The 27249-nt window shown below is 36.6% G+C and overlaps 1 protein-coding gene across 1 annotated transcript in view; it reads right to left on the reverse strand.

Moving 5' to 3' along the window:
- Nucleotides 1-10659: 10659 nt before the first annotated feature.
- The window catches only part of PCGF6 (polycomb group ring finger 6), a 28386-nt gene continuing 11796 nt past the window's right edge, over nt 10660-27249 (reverse strand). The window contains exons 8-10 of the mRNA XM_063102987.1: nt 23055-23153; nt 18362-18448; nt 10660-11988 (exon numbers count right to left, since the gene is read on the reverse strand). Coding sequence (XP_062959057.1) covers nt 11932-11988; nt 18362-18448; nt 23055-23153 — 243 coding nt within the window. The 3' untranslated portion in view covers nt 10660-11931. The remainder of the gene's footprint in view (nt 11989-18361; nt 18449-23054; nt 23154-27249) is intronic.

Below are 27249 nucleotides of genomic sequence, written 5' to 3' on the forward strand. Positions count from 1 at the left end.
GCCAATAATAAAACTCATGTGCACAACAACATTGAAAAGGGATAAAAAATGAGGACCTAGTCTTTTTTTTTCTTTTCCTTTTTGGTGGCTGGGATCTGAATCTTTGACATTGGTGTTATAACACTGGGCTCTAACCAACTGAGCTAACCAGCTAGCCCTAGGGCCTACTCTTAAGTCGTGGTCTACTAAAGAAAACAAGATGGACATTCAGAATCAGCAGCATCTGCTTGAATCTCCTCTATTTTTTTTGTTCTTTTTTCATATCTCTATTTTCAAGTTGAATCATTTATTTTATTTTATTATTATTATTTTTTTAAATTTTATTTTGTCAATATACATTGTGGCTGATTATTGCTCCCCATCACCAAAACCTCCCTCCCTTCTCCCTCCCCCCCTCCCCCCCAACAATGTCCTTTCTGTTTGCTTGTTGTATCAACTTCAAGTAATTGTGGTTGTTATATCTTCTTCCCCCCCCGTTTTTTTTTGGTGTGTGTGTGTGTGTGTGTGTGTGTGTGTGTGAATTTATATATTAATTTTTAGCTCCCACCAATAACTGAGAACATGTGGTATTTCTCTTTCTGTGCCTGACTTGTTTCACTTAATATAATTCTCTCAAGGTCCATCCATGTTGTTGCAAATGGCAGTATTTCATTCGTTTTTATGGCTGAGTAGTATTCCATTGTGTAGATGTACCACATTTTCCGTATCCACTCATCTGATGATGGACATTTGGGCTGGTTCCAACTCTTGGCTATTGTAAAGAGTGCTGCGATGAACATTGGGGAACAGGTATACCTTCGACTTGATGATTTCCATTCCTCTGGGTATATTCCCAACAGTGGGATAGCTGGGTCGTATGGTAGATCTATCTGCAATTGTTTGAGGAACCTCCATACCATTTTCCATAGAGGCTGCACCATTTTGCAGTCCCACCAACAATGTATGAGAGTTCCTTTTTCTCCGCAACCTCGCCAGCATTTATCGTTCAGAGTCTTTTGGATTTTAGCCATCCTAACTGGGGTTAGATGGTATCTCAGTGTGGTTTTGATTTGCATTTCTCGGATGCTGAGTGATGTTGAGCATTTTTTCATATGTCTGTTGGCCATTTGTATATCTTCCTTAGAGAAATGCCTACTTAGCTCTTTTGCCCATTTTTTAATTGGGTTGCTTGTTTTCTTCTTGTAAAGTTGTTTGAGTTCCTTATATATTCTGGATATTAATCCTTTGTCAGATGTATATTTTGCAAATATTTTCTCCCACTCTGTTGGTTGTCTTTTAACTCTGTTAATTGTTTCTTTTGCTGTGCAGAAGCTTTTTAGTTTGATATAATCCCATTTGTTTATTTTTCCTTTGGTTGCCCGTGCTTTTGGGGTCGTATTCATGAAGTCTGTGCCCAGTCCTATTTCCTGAAGTGTTTCTCCTATGTTTTCTTTAAGAAGTTTTATTGTTTCAGGGTGTATATTTAAATCCTTAATCCATTTTGAGTTGATTTTAGTATACGGTGAGAGGTATGGATCTAGTTTCATTCTCCTGCATATGGATATCCAGTTATCCCAGCACCATTTGCTGAAGAGGCAGTCCTTTCCCCAGTGAATAGGCTTGGTGCCTTTGTCAAAGATCAGATGGCAGTAAGTGTGTGGGTTGATTTCTGGATTCTCTATTCTATTCCATTGGTCAGTGTGTCTGTTTTTTATGCCAGTACCATACTGTTTTGGTTATTATAGCTTTGTAGTATAGCTTAAAGTCAGGTAGTGTTATGCCTCCAGCTTTATTTTTTTTGCTCAGCATTGCTTTGGCTATGCGTGGTCTTTTATTGTTCCATATAAATGTCTGGATAGTTTTTTCCATTTCTGAGAAAAATGTCTTTGGAATTTTGATGGGGATTGCATTGAATTTGTATATCACTTTGGGTAGTATGGACATTTTCATTATGTTGATTCTTCCAATCCAAGAGCATGGGATATCTTTCCATCTTCTTGTATCCTCTCTAATTTCTCTCAGCAGTGGTTTGTAGTTCTCATTATAGAGATTTTTCACCTCCTTGGTTAACTCAATTCCTAAGTATTTTATTTTTTTGGTGGCTATTGTAAATGGGCAGGCTTTCTTGATTTCTCATTCTGCATGTTCACTATTGGAGAAAAGAAATGCTATTGATTTTTGTGTGTTGATTTTGTATCCTGCTACTGTGCTGAAATCATTTATCAATTCCAACAGTTTTTTTGTAGAGGTTTTAGGCTGTTCGATATATAGGATCATGTCATCTGCAATCAGGGACAGTTTGACTTCATCTTTTCCAATCTGGATGCCCTTTATTTCCTTCTCTTCTCTGATTGCTCTGGCTAGTACTTCCAACACTATGTTGAATAAGAGTGGTGAGAGTGGGCATCCTTGTCTAGTTCCTGTTTTTAAAGGAAAAGCTTTCAGCTTTTGCCCATTCAGGATGATATTAGCAGTGGGTTTGGCATATATGGCTTTAATTATGTTGAGATACTTTCCCTCTATACCTAACTTATAGAGGGTCTTTGTCATGAATGAGTGCTGAACTTTATCAAATGCTTTTTCAGCATCTATAGAGATGATCATATGGTCCTTGTGTTTGAGTTTATTGATATGGTGCATTACATTTATTGATTTGCATATGTTGAACCAACCTTGCATCCCTGGGATGAATCCCACTTGATCGTGATGAATAATTTTACGTATGTGTTGCTGTATTCTGTTTGCTAGTATTTTAGTGAGGATTTTTGCATCTATATTCATCAAGGATATCGGCCTGTAGTTTTCTTTTTTGGTTATATCTTTACCTGGTTTTGGTATCAGGATGATGTTTGCTTCATAGAATGAGTTTGGGAGATTTGCGTCCGTTTCGATCTTTTGGAATAGTTTGTAAAGAATCGGTGTCAATTGCTCTTTGAATGTTTGGTAAAATTCTGCTCTGAATCCATCTGGTCCTGGGCTTTTCTTTATTGGGAGCCTTCTGATAACAGCTTCGATCTCCTTTATTGTTATTGGTCTGTTCAAATTTTCTACGTCTTCATGGTTCAGTTTTGGGAGCTTGTGTGTGTCCAGGAATTTATCCATTTCCTCCAGATTTTCAAATTTGTTGGCGTATAGTTGTTTATAGTAGTCTCGAATGATTCCTTGTATTTCAGATGAATCAGTTTTTCATTTCTATCATTTCATTTTCATATCACCTTTTTCATTTCTAATTTTGGTTATTTGAGTCTTCTCTCTTCTTTTTTTTGTTAGCCATGCTAATGGTTTGTCAATTTTATTTATCTTTTCAAAAAACCAACTTTTTGATTCGTTGATCTTTTGAATTGTTTTTTGGTTTTCCATTTCATTCAGTTCTGCTCTGATCGTAATGATTTCTTTCCGTCTGCTAACTTTAGGTTTGGATTGTTCTTGTTTTTCTAGTTCTCTAAGGTGAAGTGTTAGGTTGTTCACTTGCCATCTTTCCATTCTTCTGAAGTGAGCGTTTAATGCAATAAATTTTCCCCTCAATACTGCTTTTGCAGTATCCCACAGGTTTTGGTATGATGTATCATTGTTTTCATTAGTTTCAATAAATTTTTTGATTTCCTGCTTGATTTCTTCTTGGACCCATATGTCATTAAGTAGAATGCTGTTTAATTTCCATGTGTTTGTATAGTTTCCAGAATTTCATTTGTTATTAATTTCTAGTTTTAATCCACTGTGGTCTGAGAAGATACATGGGATAATTCCAATTTTTTTGAATTTATTGAGACTTGATTTGTGACCTAATATGTGATCTATCCTGGAGAATGATCCATGTGCTGATGAGAAGAATGAATATTCTGAGGTTGTTGGGTGGAATGTTCCGTAGATATCTGCCAATTCCAATTGGTCTGGAGTCTTGTTTAGATCTTGTGTTTCTCTACTGATTCTTTGCCTAGATGATCTGTCTAATATTGACAGTGGGGTGTTCAGGTCCCCTGCTATTATGGTATTAGTGTCTATTTCCTTCTTTAGGTCTAATAGAGTTTGTTTTATAAATCTGGCTGCTCCAACATTGGGTGCGTACATGTTTATGATTGTTATGTCTTCTTGATGGATCAGTCCTTTTATCATTAAGTAATGTCCCTCATTGTCTCTTTTTATGGTTTTTAGTTTAAAGTCTATTTTGTCAGATATAAGAATAGCTACTCCAGCTCGTTTTTCTTTTCTGTTTGCATGGTAAATCTTTTTCCATCCTTTCACTCTTAGTCTGTGTGAATCTTTATGGGTGAGGTCGGTCTCTTGTAGGCAGCATATAGTTGGGTCCTCCTTTTTGATCCAGTCAGCCAGTCTGTGTCTTTTGATTGGGGAATTTAAGCCTTTTACATTAAGAGTTGTTATTGAAAGGTGTTGATTTATTCCTAGCATTTTATTGGTTGTTTGGTTGTCTTAGGTGTCTTTTGTTCCTTGCTTTCTGATTTACTGTTTAGTTTCTGTGTTTGTTGGTTCCTTAGGTTGTAGAACGCATTTTTGTTAGCTTGTTTTCTCTTCATGAATGCCATTTTTATTATACTAGTGGGTATTGATTTTTCTTGGGTTTTTATGGCAGTGGTAGTTATTTTTCAGGAACCAAACCCAGTACTCCCTTGAGGATTTCTTGTAAGGGTGGTCATGTGGTAGTGAACTCCCTCAGTTTTTGTTTGTCTGAGAAATATACTATTTGCCCTTCATTTCGGAAGGATAGTCTTGCAGGGTAGAGTATTCTTGGCTGGCAATCTTTGTCTTTTAGTATTTTGAAAATATCATCCCATTCCTTTCTAGCTTTTAGGGTTTGTGATGAAAAGTCTGATGTTAGCCTGATTGGGGCTCCCTTATAGGTGATTTGACGCTTCTCTCTTGCAGCTTTTAAGATTCTCTCTTTGTCTCTGAGTTTTGCCAATTTGACTATGACATGTCTTGGAGAAGGCCTTTTTGGGTTGAATACGTTTGGAGATCGTTGAGCTTCTTGGATCTGAAGATCTGTGATTTTTCCTATACCTGGGAAGTTTTCTGCCACTATTTTGTTGAATATGTTTTCAATGGAATCTCCATTTTCCTCCCCTTCTGGAATACCCATGACTCGGATATTTGAGCGCTTAAGGTTGTCTGATGTCTCTCTCAGATTTTCTTCAATGTCCTTGATTCTTTTTTCTTTCTTTTTGTCTGCTTGTGTTATTTCAAACAGCCCATCTTCAAGTTCAGAGGTTCTCTCTTCAACTTCAACAAGCCTGCTGGTTAAACTCTCCGTTGTGTTTTTTATTTCGCTGAATAACTTCTTCAGTTCAGCAAGTTCTGCTACATTTTTTTTCAGGACATTGATTTCCTTGTACATTTCCTCTTTCAGATCCTGTATACTTTTCCTCATTTCATCATGATGTCTAGCTGAGTTTTCTTGTATCTCATTCAGTTTCCTTAGAATTATCACTTGAAATTCCTTGTCAGTTATTTCAAGGGCTTCTTGTTCTATAGGATCTAGAGTTTGAGATTTATTAACTTTTGGTGGTGTACTTTCTTGATTTTTTGTATTTCTGGTATGTTTTTTTTGGTGTTTATTCATTGTGGCAGGGGGTTTCACAGTCCACCGGTTTGAGACTAATGACTAACTAGGATGTTGCTGTGGTTGCCAATTTCGTATGGCTACCTCCGTGACTGCTCAGTTGGCCTCTAGTGCCTTGTGTGTGTGGTTGCCTCGGGTCTTGGGCTTCTCCGGGGAGCCACCTTTCTGGTCAGCTTGGACTCTGCTGGGCTGGTGGATCACGTACCACAGGGTGTGTGATCTCTGTTGAGCTTTCACTTCCTGTGCAGGACTTCTCCCTGATCCATGTGCTCTGGCCCAGGCTGTTGGATCGTGCAGAGGCGACCCCACCGGTGTGTGGTTTCTGTCGAGTCTCCGCCTCCCTGGCCGCACGTTTCCCCACTCTGTGCGCACTGTGCTGGGCTGAGGCGTGTCTTCTGCACCCCTCATCTATCAGCTGGGCCTTCAAGACCCTGCTCGGCACCGCCTCGCCCAGGAAGTCTACCAGGTTTCTGGTAGGCACAGACGACTGGTCGCTCTGGGTGCCTTTGTAGCACCGTGTAGATCTTTCGGGTCTTGTTCACCTTTGTATCCCCCCGGCATAGACCAAATCTAGCGCCCACCTGCAGCCAGCTCTCCGGCAGGTTCAAGCGGACCTGGGAACTCTTCTACCACACTATTCCCAACCAGAAATTGGTTAGGCTTTTTTCCGAACTGGTGGCCGCAGAGATGGTATCTGCCTCCCAGTAACAGGAAGTTTACCGGGGGCCAGAGTCCAGGGTGTGGTGGAGTGACAGTCGGCCCGCCCGTACTTCCTTGCTCTCCCGACACTGGCCAGGGACGCCCCACACCACCAGCCCCGCCCCACACCACCAGCCCCGCCAGAGAACCGTGGAGGGAGTGGGAGGGAAGGCCGGCCCGCAGGCTCTGGAAAGCCCCGCGCCGGGCCAAGCAAGTGGGAAGGCTCAGTGACGGCCAAGCCGGGCGGAGCTGCCAGCACCTGGGAAAATGGAGGCAGCCCCGGGGAGGTGAGTGAACCGGTGATGCAGGCGGGAGCCGGGTGGGCGTCAGCCCCCCGAACAGAGCTGGGCCAGGGGTCACTCACAGTGCTGTGCCAGGTCGGGTGCTCACTCTCTGCCTCTGGTTTGTCGCCTTTCCCATTCTCGGCCGCTACCGCCTCGGGCTGTTCAGTCGCGGTGCGGCTCAGGCGCTCCCAGGAATCTTCTTTAATGCCGGCCTGAAACCTCGAATCCTGAATAGGGCAGCTGGCCGCCTTCAGCGTGGCCCCGGCCTCTGGGATCCTGTCTGCATCCACAGCAGCCCTGGCACTGTGTTCCCTGTTTCGAGACTCGCTTTTGCAGCTAAGAAACAGTTCTTTTCCTGCTCCACACTTCAAAGCTGTTGCCTGTAAATGAGGCAGCCTCTCCTGCCGGGGGCAAAGTGGCGGTCAGCCCCCACCACCGGCCAGCAGCTGCGGTCCTCCCTTAAGAGATGGCAAGAGGAAGGTCCACAAGTTTCCCGGCTGCCTGAGGCCCAGTGGCCGCCTTTTCCACCTCAGCTACTCCACGCCAACCGCCACAGCCACCGCCATCTTGGAACCTCTCTTGAATCTCCTCTATTACCAGAGGTTTCCTAGATGACAAAATATAGCATAGCAGTTGCAACTGTAATAGAAAAGAAATTGTAATAGAAAAGTGTAACTTTAACCTGCACTATTTGCCTGTATAACTTTAACCTGCACAAATTGTAATAGAAAAATATAGCTCTAACCTGCACAATTTGCTAGCTTTATCCTGCACAATTCTGCAAACCCTTGCTAAAACAGGGAAACATATCTAAAGGCATTTTAAGTAAAGCAGCTTCTAAGAGTTCAAGAAGAGGTCAGGCAGACTTAAACACACATTCCAGGAACCAGTTGGTTCCAAGGACTAAACCAGCGCCCCCCCTATCTTCAAGACACCTGGCTGGACCAGGGAAGATAAACGATTGAAAAATGTATCATCTCTTATCAGGGTGCAAGCCTGTTAAGGAGCCTCAGTTAATTAGCAGTTTTCTGTTATGAAAAACTGTCTAAAAAACTGTATAAAAACCTTGATGTTAAAGAACTTGGGGCCGCTTATGACAAAGCGACCCAGCATGCTGAAATAAACTCCTCTTGCTTGATTGCAGCGATCTCTTGTCTCATGGTCTTGGTGAAGTGAGCCACCCCTGATGTGTGGGATTTGTGCTTAGTGCACGGGTCTTACACAACCATGACACTTTTAAAGAAAAAAAATAAAATGGTTTGTTAGTTATACATACATCTGATAAGCAATTATGACCTGGTGACCCTATGAGAGCATTCGTCTAGGAGAAAATAAGAATATTTGGGCAAGCTGAATAGGACAAATAAATGGGTCTAAAATATGACTTTCAGGAATTCTAAGACAAGTCACTGTTAGGAGAGGGGGAGTAGTCAGTGCAACGTCTGTCTGAGTAATTGTCAGAGACTAGATCAGAAGGTTATCTGACTCAATCAGGAGGGAAGGGCAATGCAGTGGAAATGGAGGGGACGCTCAGTGAAGCCCAAGGTCAGAGGAGACAACTTGGGCCTCTATTAGAGAGAAAATGGGATGGCATTTAAGGAAGAACCTGAGAAACCTAAGCACACATTCTGCCAAACTACAACTACCACGAACTACCCCTTGCGCATCTTTGCTTTATGTCGTCTCGGATAGGGCTTAGGAAAAAACACAGGAACCTGCAATTGTCCCAGCAAACAAATATTTCTTTAATCATTGAAGTAAGGCTCTAGGATCTGTACTTCAAATACTCTTACTCGTAAACATTTGTGTAGACTTGGATACTTAGTTTTGTTTCTGCTTATGTTCCTAGTAAAAATTCCTTTTGAAAAGATTTTTATCTTATTTCAGCTAAACTACATGCATGCTGCTGGTGGTGGCAGCAAGGCTAATCCATGTCCAGGCCCTGTGCACTTTCAGCAGAGAAGTGGGAACAGGTAAGTGTGGAAACCTGAGTAAATCAAGAAGACATCTGTTTGGTCTTGCTTGTGCTTTTCCCTCTTTTATGTCTTTGAACCTCTGGTTATGTGACGACAGCTATGATGTATTGCCTCCTCAACTTCGAACTAAATTTTTGCTTCTCCAAGTTAACCAGAAGCAGTTGCTCTGTCCTTGTTCTTGTTGATTTCTAGGTCTATTTCCCTCACTGTCCCCCATCTTACTGCCCTCTACTGGTAATCCTCCTGACAGTACCTTTGAGGAATGTTCCCCAGAATCGCATGCAAAATGCATTGGAGATTAGAACTGTTAACTCCCTTGATCTGAAACTATTTGTTGATGTAGCCCAAGAACACGTTGGTTTTGGGAGTACTTACAGATTTGTAAACCAATAAATCAGCATTCTTAGTTACTTAGCTTGCTGCCTGGTAGTAACAACAAGCCAAGGAGATGTAACCAGGTATCTACCTAGTTCTTTAGCATTCCTGCAGACCAAGTCCAGGAAGGAGGAAAAAAGAAAGGGCAGACTCTTTGTGACTCTTATAGTACTTACCAGTTTCCGCCTTTTATTAGATTTCTAGAGATGTTGTTACCCATAGGCTGTGAGTTCCTTGAGGATAGACCACCCCTCCTTTATCACCAAGTGATAAATACTTTTGACTTGTTCATTGCAGAAGTGTTTATCAAATAATTACATTTAATATTCTACTTTTAAGAAAATAAGTATTTTCCCCATGTTGCTATAAATCATGAATGAGGATAGTTACTTGAAGAAGATTGGGGGAAGGTAAATACTTTCTCCAAGTCCACAGTGGTACCTCTGTGGGAATAAACTCATCCTTAAAACAGTTGGTAAAATCTTCTTTGATGTTTGAAAACAACCACATCTAGTACTAAAGACAACAATCTTTAAACATTAACATCTCTTCTTTTGCCCCACTCAAAAATGCTACGAATGGGACATTCTAAGTAGCTACTATGGCCAGCTGGTTAGCACAGCTGGTTACAGCGTAGCCTTGTAACACCAAGGTCAAGGGTTCAGTTCTCCATCCCGGCCAGCTGCCAGTAGCTACTAAATATGAAGCTATTTATGAAACGTGGGCTATATCTCAGTTTCTAAATCCTGTGCTCGCTTTGGCAACAAATATACTAAATCCTGGATTTCTGACATGGAATATTGTGCAGTAAAGGGTTAACTCAGCAGGAGTAGATTATACAAATCTTGCACTTTGCCAAGGTCTTTAGGACTGGTCATTGACTGACTCCTGGGAGATAACTTCTGAGCCCTTGGAATGTCCTACCTAACGAGTGTCTTTGTATGCCTGAGATTTTGGGCCACACCAGATAGTCTAAGCTAACAGTGTGATTTATGGTGAATCCCTACTTTTGTATACCTGGGGCCCTAGACCATGCTGTGAGTTTGACTTCTGGGCAGATTCTGAGGTCTGAATAGCTGATCAATCACATGGGGACTACATGCCTACTTGACTGGTTCCCAATAAAAACCCTGGACAGTAAGGCTTGGGTGAATTTCCCTGGTTGGCAGCACTCCACACATCACACATAATTGCTGGAAGAATTAAGCACTGTCCATGCAACTCCAGTGGGAGAAGACAATCAGAAGCTTGTGTCTGGTTTTCCCAGACTCCACCCTCTGCCCTATACACCTATTCCCTTTGCTGACTTTAATCTGTATCCTTTTACTGTAATAAACCATAACCATTAGTATAACAGCTTTTCTGGGTCCTGTGAGTCCTTCTAGTGAATCACTGAACCTGAGGGTGGCCTTGGGGATCCTGACATAGAGATGTTAACACAGGATAATAAAAATATTAAGTAATTTGTGCAAAAATATTTAAGAGGCAATGAATTCTTTAGTTGCTATTCTGTCCATTGTAAAATAAAGCATCTAATATAGTCAGTGAAGGTAAAGATGTTTATTAAATGTGTATTTGACAGCAGTTTAACTGTGATGCAGGCACCTTGTTTCTTGAAGGTAAAGATGTTTATTAAATATCTATTTGACAGCAGTACAACTTTGATTTGGAAACCCTGTCTCTTAAAGGGTTTTGGTAATTTTAAAAAATCACAGTAAACACGAACATTTCAAAGTAGGTAAAAATAAATTTTTATTAAGTGTTAGAAGAGATTTATATGCAACTCACAAATTCTTTACAAATATTGCCAATCCTTGTCCAATTTTTTAATAGTTTCTACACAGCTTTGGAAATTTTGCTGTGAAATAGGGTCTACAAAATATTTCTTTTAGAAAGCATCGCAGTGCTAATTTAGGCAAAATAATGTTTAAAACTGAAGTCTTTTCATGAAAGTGAGCTCTCACTTTTATTCTTTATCCCAGTGACAAAATAATAGGAACATGAACATTAAATCAATTTGAGTTAACAATGAATATTATTCTGTAAACCTCTCAAATTCACCTAAAATTTTTTATTACTTTCAGAAGCAGTGCCATCACAAGGTAACAAAAACCATACTATATACTCAAATAAAATGAATGTGAATCAAATTAACATTCGAAGAACAAAAATATTGTCACAAAGAAGCATCCCTTATTGTAAGATATGTTAAAGAAGTCATTATACTGAAAGCTTATGGCATGGGCCATAGACCTTACAAGAGACAATCTCTTCACACAGAATAATGATAATTCACCCATTTTAGAACTGAATAACATCTCTTTAGTAGTGTAGCTGGTACCAAAAAAAAGATTCAAGTTCAAAATATGATGGCAACATGTAAAAGTGGCCAATGGTTTTGATTTTTGTCTAGACTACACCCTGTGGTTTAACAAAGATTGGCTTTGAATCTTCCACTCAAAAGCATACTTCTTTTTCAAAAGGAAGGCTGCCCACTAATGCCATCCCAGGGAGCAGAATCCCAACCACCAACTTGAAAGAGATATGACTCAACAAAGAACAGTAACCAATTTACCTCAAAGATGGGAAGCAAAGGGCCGAGCCCGTGGCGCACTCGGGAGAGTGCGGCGCTGGGAGTGCAGCAACACTCCCGCCGCGGGTTCGGATCCTGTATAGGACTGGCCGGTGCACTCACTGGCTGAGGGCCGGTCACGAAAAAGACAAAAAAAAAAAAAAAAAAGATGGGAAGCAAAAATCAAAGTCAAAGTGTTTGAAATCACAGGAATTTAAAAATTCAATATATTGAAATTTTTTCCCTGAGCTATGGATGCTTTTTATATATAGTCTCTAGTAAAACAAATGTATTTCATCATTCCAAGTTGTACTTATAAATGCTATGGTTCTTGGTGCTGAAAATAGATAAGTTATGTCTTGAACAGCACAAAGTGGTAGCAATTACATGTTTCGTGGAAATCTTTGGTGAGATGCAGTCCTGCAGAAGCCTCCTTACTCTGTTTCCTTCCTCATAATATGCCTAGAATTTTCAAGTTATTTTCAGAGGAGAAACCACAAGACCATAATGAAGGACAAGCAGACCATCCTGAAAAAAAGAAGGAAAAAAAAGACTTATTTTGCTGTTCTTTGAAAACCAATTATGTAAATGATCAAGTCAAAGCTGGCTCATTTTTCATAACTCAATACTAATGTGAAATTCTTTGATTTATAGAAAATAAACAGTCCAAGAGAAATATGCCTGCTTATGCACTCACCTCATCACCAGACACTCCTTGTCAGTGTGTCATTTTAATGATTCCCAGGAGCCAATTCTCAAACTATCATGTATCCATAGTTAGCCAGGGTTGTTTATCACTAAACAATTCTCCAAAAAGAACTAAAAGACATATACCTTTCCTTCTCCACAGACTACTTAATGGACTAAGCAAGCATTGAGCAACCCTAAAAAAAGACTCAACTGTCACAAAGCATCATGAATCTGTTTAAGAAATGAAACATTCATTTGACATAAATGAAGATCGCTACTGTAAAGTGATAAAACTTTGAAACTCTTGCCCATTTGATGGAAGCCTAAAATATATCATACACTTTACTTCCTGCTTAAAGACTGTCCTCAGAAGTTGTTGTACAAATTAATTCTACACTAAAAGATTCCAGATGCTGTATTTTTATCTGCTTTCTGTGGGTTTCTGTGTCCTCTGTTGATATCAGGTCTTAAATTCTCTGTGCTCTCACCAAAGCTGAATCTAGCAAGCAATCCACCCTTTTATGAACATGAAAACTAGCTAAAAAGGAAGGGTCACTGGGAAATGTGCCATGAATCTGCTCTGAGCAACACAGACAAGGTGTAGTGGTGCACATGCCTTGCACTTCTAATCCTACTGTAGCTATATCACTCCCTATTTTTTCCTTCTTTGCTAAACTTTTCCATGGTTCCACTTCCTCGTTTCTTTTCTTTTCTATTTTTTTTAATTTGAACATTTCTTTTTCTTTAAAAAAATTATTTTTTTAGGGCTAGCTGGTTAGCTCAGTTGGTTAGAGCATAGCCTTATAACACAAGGTCACGGATTCGGATCCCTATACTAGATAGCCACACACAAAAAAAATAATAAAAATTTAAAAATTTTTGGCAGCTGGCTGATACAGGGATCTGAACCTGTGACCTTGTGTTATAAAGCTGAACTCTAATCAACTGAGCTAATCAGCCAGCTCAACTTGCTCATTTCCTATTCACTATTCAACTCATTGCAATATGGCTTCTTCTCCTGGCAACTCCAGCAAAAACTCACCAGGATTTTGTACAACAAATTCAAATGCCCATAAGAGCCAGGAAAGTAGCACAAACGAATATGTAAGTTAGGTATGTGAGTCAATAGGGAAAGTTGAAGAGTGCTAACCAGAGAGCAGATGCCTGTCTAAAGGAATTTAAACTAAAAAATATTTAAAACACAGAGTAAGTCAAATAAAGCATAACTTCATACCATGTTTGGTCCATGGACTGCCAGATCTGTTCTAGACTGATTAGCCTGATCAAAGTAAATGAATTTGTATTGTAACACAAACAGATTCTATTAACATTTTTACATGCATAGAAATTACATTTTACATAATGTTAATTTTCACATAATAGTTGTGTTTCAGAAATGGAAAGTATCACTTTGCAAAATAATGTATTGATATGCAGATATAAAACTGAAAGAATAGCTTGCAAGCTATTGCAAAATTTCTAAACTTTTTCAATGCATGTATAAAATGAGATAATTACTTATAATACAAATTTATATCTAGATATCTACTAAGTATTTTACATATATTTGAACATATAAGTATTATCTATATTTATATTTTCTATTTAGATGTCTCCACTCACATTCTTCTTACTTTTAACTATACAACCAGAATTAGTTTTCTAAAATGTATGTCAGATTATGTCACTTCTATCCTTTGCTTAGAACTCTCCAATCACTAGTTTCCCACCTTACTCAATTAAAATCCAAAGTTCTTACCATGGTCTATAAGGTCCTACATGATTTTATTCCCTGATTGTTCAGATCTTGGCTCCTACCATTCTCTCTCTCATATCCTAGCTTTCCCTTTGAGGGAGTAAATTACTCATTTAGCTAAGAAGTCTGAGATTCCATGAAACATGTTGTTATCAATGAACACTTTGATTGTATCACAGACTAAGTTCTGAGACTTGCTCATCTCTGAATCTCCCCATATGTCTAGAATAGTGCTCTGTAAATAATCCTTGAATTGCGTTGTGATAAATGTACTGATGAGTCGAGGCAGCAGCGCCCCCATGGTGGGCCCCCCATGTCCCCATTAACCCCCACACCTCCATTCTGTGAAAAAAATTACAGCACTGGCACCAAAAAAAAAAAAAAAAAAAAAAAAAAAAAAAAATTTTTTTCTTGAAGTTGTATTTTCTACCCATCTCATTGACTTTGGGATTTTACTTCTAGATTCTTAATTGCTAATCAAGTTTAATTTTTAAAAAGACAATAATCATTTTCTAAGAGCTCTGAAGTTTGACCTTATACAACTTTCAGGCAATATTTTGCTCAAACCTCTAAGTACGCTTTACTTAGCTAAGAAACAATTTTGCTTTTATGTTTTATAGAGATTCTTTTGAATTCTTTCTTTGTTACTAAAATGTAGACTATCAATAAAGTTCTCTGTTTCTAAAAATGTATAACAATAATCAAATAAACACCTGAAAAACTGTTCAGCTACCCTTCTGTTAAGAGCCTGAGCTTTAAGTTCAATGTTTTCAATCTTGGTGAATCCTGATTTTACCATTGACTAGGCAGGTGATCTTGGGAAAGTTAGTTAACCTCTATACAGCTGTTTCCTCATCTGTAAGATCCACCAATGGATGTTAGAGTTAGAGGGCAAAGTTTGAGGAGAAACAGGATATTTACATAGTCTCAAAGTATCTACCCCCAAATATTTATTAATTACACAGAGAAAAACCTACCAGTATTAAGACATATTGACATCATGTATCTCCTGATATGATACACTGAGAAGAGCATATCACTTTTGTGGCATTCTCGCCAAAAATGCATTACCTCAAACTAGTCATGAGAAAACATCTGACAAATCCAAACTGAGGGACAGTCTATAAAATAACTGACCAGTACTCTTCAAAAGCATCAAAGTCATGAAAAACAAAGGAGGAGTGGGAACTGGAAGAAGATAGAGACATGACAACTAAATGTAATCTGGAATCCTGAATTTGAATCCTGGGACAGAAAAAGGACATAAATGGGAAAACTGGCAAAACCCAAATGTCTGCAGTTTACTTAGGACTATTGTAGCAATGTTAATTTCTTAGTTTTGATGACTGTACTATGGTTATAAAAGATATTAATATTAAAGGATGCTGGCTCCATACTGGCCAGCCACCAAAAAAAAAAATAAAAAATAAAAAAAAGATGCTGGGTAATATGCCCATAGGAACTCTTAGTATTATTTTTGTAACTTTTCTGTTAAGTCTTAATTTATTATAAAATAAAAAGTTAAAAAAAGAAAAAGGAATAATAATTGCTCTTATCTTTCAAGGTTGTTGTGAGGCTTACACAAGATAACACACATTCTTCTGCACCTAGATTATAGTACATGGCATATAGTAAGAGTTCAATAAATATTAATTATTATTAATAATGTCTTTCTTCTAACTGTATGCAATTTCACATCATATATGTGTTGTTCCTCAATTAACCTCGCAGGCTGATTGTAGCAGATTGAATTATGTTCCTCCCAAACTCGCTGAAGCTTGAATTGTGTCCTCCAAGTTTTATGTATTAGAAACTTGGCCCCTACTGTGACTGTTAAGAGGGTTAGAAATCCTACTATGGTAATTCAAAGGTGGGGCCTGGAAGAGATTAGATTGTAGGACCATGTTATAGTGAATGGATTCAAAATGGTGGTCATGGTCATAGCTTGTAGGGCATTAAAAGGAGAGTGAATGAGGAGGTTACTCTCTCTCTCTGTCCTCTCTGTTCCGCCATTTCACAATGTGAAACCCTGCGTCACTGTTGCCACCACCAAGACCCTGGATGTGTTCTCTGGACTTTGGACTTCCTAGCCTATAAAACTGTAAGAAATAAATTTCATTTTCTTTATAAATCACCCAGTTGCAGGTATTTTGTTATTAGCAACATAAACGGACTAATATACCGATGCTCAATGAAAAAGTCAGTTACTTTTACAAACAGGAAGACGACTAAGTCCTCTTCCTTCTTCTTAAATCACACATAAAACAAGTTAATAATGACAGCCATTTAAAAAATGAGGGACCTAAATCGTTTGATTGCCAATCACCTTTGCTATTCTGACAAACCGACTGTTATCACAATTACACAAGTGTGCCTGAAGGATAATTATAACCCATAATCTTACAGTACAGAAGAACAATTAGCCATGGAGCCATACCTCCTTTTAATGCTCAGTTAGATACAAATTTTATTATTAAAGTCACAAAAACTTGTGATTTCTTTAAAAAGTCCAAGTACCATTAGTTATGAAAAATATGTGTTCAGTAACTTATACAACAATGATAGTAATGATCTTAGCCTTTCAAATTAGTTACATTGGAAACTGGACTACTTATAGAGAATAAAAGTTATTCGTACAAAATTTTAGAAAAATCTAAAATAATGAAAATAAAAATAATTTCTTTAGGAAAGTATGCTAGTTTTATAAACTAAATTAATTTTTAGAGATAAGTTATTTTTAATTTTTTAATGACTTAACTTTAGTTAGTTCGGCAGTAGTATCTTTATACCAACCTTTTTACAATCTTAAAATAATTAGAACGAAGGGGTATATAAGAAACCAGGGTAGGTTAATTTCCATTACAATTATATATTAGATTAATTTGGAAAAATGTGTAATAAACAGACCATTAGTAGAGAAGAAATCCCCTGGCTCATCTTGCATTTTCCCTGCCCTGGTCCCACCCTTGTCCTGGTCCCTTTTAGTGGAGTGCCAACACATGGTATGTTTTAATAGACATATAATAAAATGCATGAGTTTTGACACATGCATATCCCTGTTTGACTCAAATCCCTTCTTGAGATATAGAATACTACCATCTCTCCTGGAGAGTTCTTTCATAACCCTTCCCAGTCAATTCTTCTCCCTACCATGGAGGCAACCACTGTTCTGATTTTTTTCTCATGAAGATTAGTTTTTTTCTATTTTTTAAAAAATAGCTTTATTAAGATCTAACTTACAAACACAATTCACCCATTTAAAGTATACAGTTCAAGTGTTCAATTTTTAATATACTTACAGATTGTAAAGCTATCACTGCAATCAATTTTAGAAAATTTTTATCACCCCAAAAAGAAACTCCCTACCCATTAGGAGTCACTCTCCATTTATTCCCAATTCTCCAGCCTTTGTCAACCACTACTCTACTTTCTGTCTCTGTGGATTTATCTATTCAGGACATTTCATACAAACGAAATTATACAATACATGGTTTTTTGTGACTAGCTTCTTTTACTTGCATAATGTTTTCAGGGTTTGTCCATGTGGTAATATGTAGCTCTGCTTTGTTCCTTTTCAAGTCTGAATAACATTCCATTATATGGAGAGAGAGAGAGAGAAAGAGAGGACATTTTATTTATGCATTTAGCAATTGGTAGATATATGGGTTGTTTCAAATTTTTGGCTAATCTGAATGAATGATGCTGCTGTGAACATTCATGAACAGGTTTTTGTGTAGACCTGTTTTTATTTCTCTTGGTATACGCCTAGGAGTGGTTGCCTCCATGGTAGGGAGAGGAATTGACTGGGAAGGGTTATGAAAGAACTCTCCAGGAGAGATGGTAGTATTCTATATCTCAAGAAGGGATTTGAGTCAAACAGGTATGTGCATGTGTTGAAACTCATGCATTTTATTATATGTCTATTAAAACATACCATATGTTGGCATAAATGGAAGTATGTGCACATGTATATTTTCTGCTTCTTCCAAGGAACTGTATAATCCACACTGAGAAGATAATTCTTATTCGGCATCTATTTTAAGTAGTTGCTCCGTTGAGTCAAATAACCATAGGCAATTACACCAAAACAAAGAATTATATTTTTAACAAATTAAACAAAAATTTGGTTAAGATGAGAGTTCATCAAATCTTTGTTAGTATTTTATAAGCTTCTCAGAGCCATATAGCTCATAAAACAATTTATCACTCTAGGTTCAGAGATACATTAGAATACGTGGTCCTATCCTGCTTTTCTCTTCATTAAAATTGTAGATTCTGTCTAGCTTTTTATTATCCTGAATAGGGGATTTCACATTATATTCCCACTCACATTATAGGTTAATTAAAACATCAAAATAGTTACATTGACTTCTAAAAACTTTATTAATAACACAGAACTTTTCTTTTTCATTACATAACGTGTTTGGAATAGGCATGATAAAATCTGAGACCTACCTGCATTGCTGCATCACCTATTGCACGCCGGATCTCCCTTAGAGTTTGATACCGCTCCAACAAGTGGTCACCACAGATGATATCTACCTATGGGCAAATAAGAGAGTGTCAGAGTGCTTTCCTGCTTCAAAATACCATCTGAAGAAATGAAGGGGAAAAAAAAAATCAACATAATTATTTCCAGATTGGACTTTTCTATTTCATTTCAGACTCATTAAACACTCTCAGGAAAGGTTTTAGAAACTTTAAATGAAAAGAAATGAGGTAACATGGGAAGAGCATTAGATGACATAGCAGGACAATACCCCAGTATAACTGATATACAAAATGACTTCCTTGAACCTCTAAGCAGTTAAATTATGTCCAATGTATTCAGCATAAGGTGGACAGGAAAGTACATATTTTTTAAAGTTCCATGATAAAATGATTAATTAATGCTTAAAAAGGCAATCATTAGCTATTTGAATAATTTTCTTATTAGGAATATCTCATTTTCCAACAACGCCATATAGGTCAAAGTATAACGCTGACACAAAGTACACAGTAAGGAAACTGTTCTGTGGATGAACAACCTTTACAAGGTCTTTTCAGTCCTTCAGGAATGTCAAAGCTCTAAGATACAAACCTACTTCAGAAGGTTTGGGAAAAACAGAATTAAAAAATAACATGAATCTTTCCATAAACTTTTCGAAGTACCCTCATATATCTACTTTTCTATAGAATTTTCTAGAAAGAATGATGTTGTGTAGTTATATACTTTATTGTTATAAGATTCCACAGTATATTTACTTGCTAAGACAGAAACGCAAATCTTTAATCTGTCTCTGTCTTTCACTGAGTACTCCCTTTCCCATTGCTTAAGAGAGTCAGGTCCTCAAACGTCTTATTAGTATAAATCACTTAACTGGCTCCATCTCCTAACATCCCTATTTAGTGTATGGTATGAAATTTCTGCTTGTCCTCTAAACCAGAATATCACCTCTGACTCCTCTTTCTCCTTTTCTTTTCTTCTCACATGCCATCAATTACAAACTTCTACTGCTTCTTTCTTCCTATCTCGAGTTCATATCACACCTTTCAACTGCTGCCCCATGCTTAAACTGCTTAAAACTGCCTTCTAGCCAGACTTCCTACCTTCAAATTCTGTTTACTCTAATAAATCCTATACACTGCCAACGTGTTAATCTCTCTTAAACCTTCAGCATGGTTGGGAAAGAACAGTAAAAGCAGTTGCATTTAACTGAGCAACCACTACATACCATCTGATTACTCTTTTCTCTAGCAGCAAAAATGCAGCTGACATTTGCAATGTTTCTCCCCAGGGAAGCCTATTTGAAGCTCAGAATTTAGGGTTTTTTACTGAAAGTTGGTCATGTTGGCATTCTCTGTCTAGCAACTACTAAATTCTAGACTCCCAGAAGGAAAGCTGGTGTTCACCATAGATCCACTGTTTGTACAATCTAGGCACAGTGAAATAGCCTTACCAGTTCAGGAACTTTGCATATTAGTGTAGGGAACTCTTTGCAAGCCAAGTTCGTAGATGACAGCCAAGGGCCAACCTTGTAAGCAAGCCCTTCTAGACAGGCGCCTCAACCTGTTACAGTATCTCTTTTCTGCACAATTTCTCTACCCTCTGGAGTATCAAGTCTTAGAAAGAAAGGATAACAATAATATTTCTGAATCTCAGAGCAGAAATCAGACTGTTAAGGTAGTCTTATGAAGGGTGGAAAAGTCCTTACCTTTTTACAACCAAGATCACACTAAAACCTCCAGGACAGGATTTCTCATTTAATGTGCTTTTATAATCCACACTGGCTCATTCTACTTTGATCATACATACTCTTTTTTGCTAGTAAGTTCTTTTTAATTTGTTTGTCTCACAAATTCCTATCGATTCTTCAAAGCCATTCCAGAGTTAACTCAACCACTCTATTGTTGCACTCATCACATCCTATTGTCAGTTAGTTGTTTCTTGTGTATCTTTCCCACAAAACTGAGTACCCCAATAGCATGAATTCTGTCTCATCTTTGTATTCCTAAAGCCAAGTACACAGATGCTCAACTTACATCAATAGATAATAAATGAATGGTAGGGATACATCATGTGATATATTAGTCTTTAAAAAAAAAAAAAAAAAAAAGATTTGGGGGCCAGCCCCGTGGCGCACTCGGGAGAGTGCGGCGCTTGGGAGCGCAGCGGCACACCGCGGGTTCGGATCCTATATCCGCTGAGCGCGGTGCGGGCAACACCACGCCAAGGGTTGCGATCCCCTTAACGGTCACGAAAAGACAAAAAAAAAAAAAGATTTGGAAACTGAATTTAATAGAAGGTTGATGGTCATATACCAAATAAGTAACAATAATATGAACCTATCTTTTAAGGTGGAATTAGTTATGACAGGATTAACAAGAAAATCTAATATCACATCTTTAATATGAAGAATTTTTAGTAATCAATGGGATGTATATTTTCTAAATCTCATTTCATAAATGGAAAATAAGGTTTGAATTTCAAATGATGTACAAAGGAACACAACACAAGAGTATTTATAAAACAAAATACAATAGGACATCAATGAGTTCAGAATACTACTCAATCAATCATGGTAATCCAGAGACACTGGGGTTTCTATGTGACAGAAATCTATTCAGATAATTATTGATCTCTGAATTTTGAATCAATTTAAATCTCTCAAGAACATATGATCTCAAGAATTTATTTATTTTTTTATCTTCCAGAACTGTCTTCCTTTTCAATTTTGATCTGCCACAAACAACTTTAAAGGTGGTTTATCATTCAATAGCTAGCTCCCTGGTAATTATTCATTCCTGCCAGAAAATAACCATATATGAAGACCACATATCTGTAAAAGCACTCATTTCCTGCCTGAGACTAACTGGTTTAAAGAAACTCAGTATAGCAGGCTCAAGTGACCAAGAATTTTTTTCTGATTACTAATTAACCAGCTCAATGTTTTGTTCATATTAGAAGTAACTCAATTATTGACTCTCTCTTGGATTCAGAAGGCTTAAACAATTTTAGTCACAAATTAATGGGTCTGCATATTTGATAATTCTGTTCCACTATTTTAACATTTGGGTGAAATAGTAATTTATGAATGTTACCAGCTCTATAACAGCTGAATAGGGAAGGAATGTTTACTTAGAGAGCCAAGAACTGACAGAAAAAAGTAAGAGTTGAAACAAATTTTATAGCGTTTTTTTCAAAATGCTAAAAAGCCTTGGATTCTATGATATGAGGAATAAAGAAACTCACAGTTTTACATAATCAAATCAGTTTAGAAGAGATCTGTTGTACAATATGGTGACTATAGTAAATAACAAAATACAATATATTGTATTCTTGAAAATTGCTGAGTAGAAATTTTAAATGTTCTCACTACAAAAATAAGTATGTGAGGTAATGCTATGTTAATTAGTTTGATTTAGCCATTCCACAATGTATACATATTCCAAAACATTGTGTTGTACATGATAATTACACATAATTTTTATTTGTCAATTTAAAAAAATTAGTTAAGGGAGAAAAAAAAAAAAGAAACAATTAGAGCTTTGGCAATCAAATCTCTTAAATCACCAAATGTGACACTTACAAATGGTAAATGTGCTCTGATCAAAATCGAGCCACACAGGAAGTAATCAACATCCCAGAGAGGACCCTCCTGGGGATCATCTCTTAGTTATTCTATATGATTGGGGCAAGTCTTTGGACTTCCACTTTTAGAAATAATACAGTTATGGGATTACTCACAATTCTTTGTCTGGGAGTCCCTAAACAACTGTTTCTAACTGAAAGCCTGAGAATAACCTCAAGTATGTTATGGCTACAGGGTAATAATAGATAAGTCATTTCTAGTTTTCAGTTTCCATGAGATATAGCCAGCATATGTCAAGCTCAGTTAGAGAAGTTACATTTCATTGGACTTAATATATTTAATATATATTTAGCACCAATAGATATTGGTACTAAAAACACTAGCAAAATTTCATTTTAAAATATCTATTAATTTATTCAACAGCCAATAGGGTATTTTAGATAAAAATTACTCTATGAAATTTTACACATGATGGAGAATAACAAAAACTCCTTTTAAATTTGAATAATGAAAAGCAGTTATATAAATGTGCATTTTCACTGGACCCACATAACTAGAATTATGAATATATTTGTATTTTTATGTTCAACAATACACAAGGTTTGAAGTTTCTATTTTACAACAAGAGGATATTTATATAGCTAGAATTGGAGATCTTTTTCAATCATTAAAAATAGGGTCTATATTAGATAGTTTTTTCTCTTGCTTATTATACTTGAGCAACTGATAAATGCAAGGATGTCCTCTGAAGAAAAGTGAATGATTAGTCTTCTGCTCCACTACCAAAAGAAAAAGAGCTGGAACTAAGGCCCTAGAAGCTCTTTAAAATTTCTCATATCTTCAGCTTTTCTCTGACACCAATAGATGGTCATCAATGGCAGTAAGAAATGGACAGTAAATCAAATGTGATTAAAGTATGCAGTGGGAATCACTGTATATCAATATTCAATTAGCATTTACAATGTCTACATCATAAAACAAAAGCCACTGAATGAAATCCTAGAGACAGTTTTTTCTTCAATATACTAAAGGTAATCTCAAAACTTCACCTGTCCTGTTACACACATGTACTGTACCTGACAAGCTGGATCAAGATCCATTTTTCTTCTGAGGAATTTTTCTACATGCCCAATAGTTGCTTCTCCTGAAACTCGGACAAACTTCTTTTCCAATGGCTACAAATATAAGTAAATAAATAGATAAAACTATTTTCAGAGTAAATGTGTATATATAAAAATGTGTAAATCTTAAAGCAAATTTTAGAGCAAAGATGATTCAATAGACTTGAAAGAAAAATTACTATTAAATTTGAGTTAATTTATACATCAAAGAAGAAAAAGAGAAATTCTGCTCAGCTTCCCCTCTCTGCAAAGTATGTCAACAATTTTTTTTAAATAGAAAGGCTTGCTGGTTTATTTTAATATTTCATCAAAAACAAAAGAAAACTCAGAGTAAAATTTATTCATTCAAGTACTAAACTTACACTTCAAAGACAGAGAACACCCAAGATCAAATGTCTAAAACAACCTTTCTTCAGCAAAAAAACTGCAAGGAAGAAAAAACAAGATGGAAGAGGAACTGCTAGACTAAAAAACATGTATTTCTCACATAAATGAGAAATAAATCAACCAATTACAATGTGTAGACCTTATTTGGATCCTGATTTAAACAAAAACTATAAAACATTAAAATGTTCATGAGACAATCTAGGAAATTTAAATAGTATGTGGATATTTGATTAGGGATTTATTGTTAATTTTTTAAAGTGTAGAATCATTACATTTATAAAAGAAGTCCTTATCTTTTATGAACAAATTTAATTATTTACTGATAAAATGATATATTTTCTGGGATTTACTTCAAAATTATATGGGAGGAAGAAAAGTAGTGAAGATGTATAAGAATTAGATTGGAAACCTTTCTGTGTCTCTGTGTCCCCTATTTGTAAAATAGAGATAAAAATAGCACCTACCTCATAGATTTATCATGAGGTTAAATACGTTAATGTATGTAAATAACTAATAACAATACCTGGCACATAGTAAACACTGAAGAGTTATTACTGTGGTGAGCCAGTTTGTCTCTCAAAAATGATTTGCATTATTTTGCTCTTTATATAAAAGATTTTATTTATTATAGAGGTCCCAGCTGTCACCATCGAAAATTGCTATAACCTAGACAAAAATGGCAAAGTTCTCACATTCTTTTAGTTCAGGTATAAAAATATCTCACAAAGTGAAGGGAATCTCACTAAGGAGCAGATAAAGCAGTGCCCCAGTTGGAGTCCCATGAAGGTACCTCACTGAAAGTGGTACTGCCTGATTAGCATGAGAATCCCATCAGGTGCCTTCAGAAGCTGCTACTTGGGATGATCTAACTAGATGCCTGCCTGACTGCCTGCCTGACTGCCTGCCAACCAATGCATTTCTGAAGGTCAATTTCTGGGGCTTACCCTCTCAACAGCAGGTGTCAGGTACAGCAGCAGAGGACAATTCAATTTTCCCCATTTCTAAATTCTTGGTGGGTACCTTATTCCAAGTGTTTGTGAAAATTAATACAACTTACCAATGTTATCAATACCACAATTCTTAGATTATCTAAAACAGAATTATGAGTTGTACCAATACCTGAAGAAAAAAAAAAATCAGCCTTGGCTTTCAAAACTAGGGTTCTTACATGGTCATCCTTAGTCCTCATATCCCATGGCAAGTTAAGTCGTCTTTTTTGGTTTTGGGTTTTTTTGCTTAAGGATACAAAACCAGTTCTCAACTGGATGGTCAACTTATTTCTTCCGCTATACCTAATAGTCACCTACTACCTGCAAATAAACAGAAAAAATAATTCCAAAGATTCCAACCTCTTTGAAATTAAGTATGGCAATCTTTCCTGCCATATATAACACAAAAGGTTAATTTGATAAGAATGGTGAAATAATAAGCCAGTCTAAGATCTGTAAGGAGTTTTTTTTGGTTTGTTTTTTGTTTTCCAGTAAAAAGATAGCATCAACTCATGATATATTTTACTTGGAAAAATATTCCTTCCTCTGTCAATTGAAAAGGCCTAGAAACAGTGACCAACCCAATAGCAAGACAAACCAGACTATAATTTTAAAATGCCAGTGACCACCCAAACAAACTAGGACACCTTAGAGAAATGACTGATTCCATGTCTGGGGCAAGAGATGTACAGAGTAAGCATGGAACATCTTATCATATCAGATAGCAAGGAAGCTATCACAGACTATGATATGATGGGACAATTTGAATATCAATAAAGATAATAACTGAAATGGATTATACTGCAAATATGTTTAATCCATGAGTTCATAATAAAGTAAAAACAAAAACAACAAAACCTAATTTGACCATGACTGAAGTGTGCTAGTGAACGAATCCCTTACTTTGAAACTGGTAAATAAAGGGAAGCATTTATCCTGCCTTTCCTATATGAACTGTACCACTGGGTAACAAAAGGAAGTTTCTCCTTATAGAACCATTTCAACTAATAAAAAAAGAAGGAATGATACTATCATTTTTCAACCCCTAGTAAACCATTGGACTTAAGACCCTGAGCATCAATGGCTGCCAACATTACAAAGAGACAGACAGACATTATGTGCCTCCTGATGGATGACAACAGCATCACCTATGATACATTCTTGCTCTCCCCAATCAAACCTCTCTGATCAACACTCATATTTAACTATCAGTTTATGGGAAAGAGAGGGGACAGAAAAGTATGTTAAATTAAACCACAGAGATGCAACATTAAATCTGTCGGAAACTTCAGGACAAGTGACTCAGTTTTGTCAACAATGAATTGCAAGGAAAAACATCAAAAACTTAAAGACCTATCAACCAATCACAATGTGTGAACTTTATTTGAATCCTGACTTAAAGTGTTAAAACACACACACACACACAAATACTACAATTGAGACAATTAACATTTCACACACTGACTAGATATTTGATAAGAAATTGTTCATTTTTTTATTCCCTATCCCCAATCTTTTGAAAAATGACAAACTTACAAAGAAGTTATAAGAATAGTATAATGAACACTTCACTTAGTTCACCAACTGTTAATATATTGCAGTATTTGCTTTATCTCTTCCTATGTATACATGTGTACATGTGTATATTTTTTTTTCCTCGGACCACTTGAAAGTCATTTACAGACATTGAAATATTTCACCCTAAATATATCATCAGTTATCTTCTCAGAATAAGGAGATTCTCCTATATAACTACAATTATCAGTAAACTTATAGAAGTATTCAGGAAATTTAACATTAAGACCATGTAATTATCTAAATAAACCCATATTCAAATTTCTCAAATTGTCCTAACAATGTCCTTTACAAACTGTTCTTATTTTCCAATCCAGGATCTAAAGAGGGATCACATATTGCATTTGTCATGTCTCTATTATCACCTTTAGTGTAGAATAGTTCTGCCATCTTATTTTTAGCTTTCATGAGACAGACATTTAGTAACTTTTTTTTTTAGGTATGATACATGACCATTAAAAAAAAAACTAATCTTTTTAAGAATACTGAAATATTTCTATGAAGTAGCATAATACAGGGATTTGTTTCAAAATAATACTAGAAGGAAGGTAAGTGGATGGAGGTGAAGAAGAAATAAAACTGGCCATTAGTTAATAATTGGTAGAGCTGCTGATGCTATTCTGTTTACTTTTTAGTAATGTTAAAAAATTTTCATAATAAGAAGTTAAAAAAAAAAAAGAGACTCTAAGGAAAATTATTCTGGATTATATTACTGCTTTGTCAAAGACTCTTAAATTGAATGTAGCACTTAGGATTTATGACTTTCATGCCAAGAATCTACATGATGAAAAGTTTAACAACTTTTTTTTTTTCCAGGCATCATTCTAGTCAGACAGGTTTATACGAACTCATAGATGCTTTTTAAGTAACAGGGAATACTGAGCTATAATACCAAAAGTTATAACTAGAACTCCTTATAAATACAAAAGAAAAAGAAAAGAAGTAAGATTGCAGATTTGTTAACTAAGAACGTTAAAAGACTGTTTTACCAATGCAAATATGCACAGTTAACAGGATCATTGGTTTCTGAAATAATACATTCATCACCTCTTGTAGATGTAAAGCCTAAAAATTAATCTGTACCATCAGTTAAAACTGAAAATTTAATGTCTCAGTACTATGAGAGAATAGTATAATGAACTACTATATACTTATCACTTACTTTATCAACTCAAGACTCGTCTTGTTTTAGACATATT

This window comes from Cynocephalus volans, chromosome 7 (genome assembly GCF_027409185.1).
Source record: "Cynocephalus volans isolate mCynVol1 chromosome 7, mCynVol1.pri, whole genome shotgun sequence".
In the NCBI taxonomy this organism is placed as follows: Eukaryota; Metazoa; Chordata; class Mammalia; order Dermoptera; family Cynocephalidae; genus Cynocephalus; species Cynocephalus volans.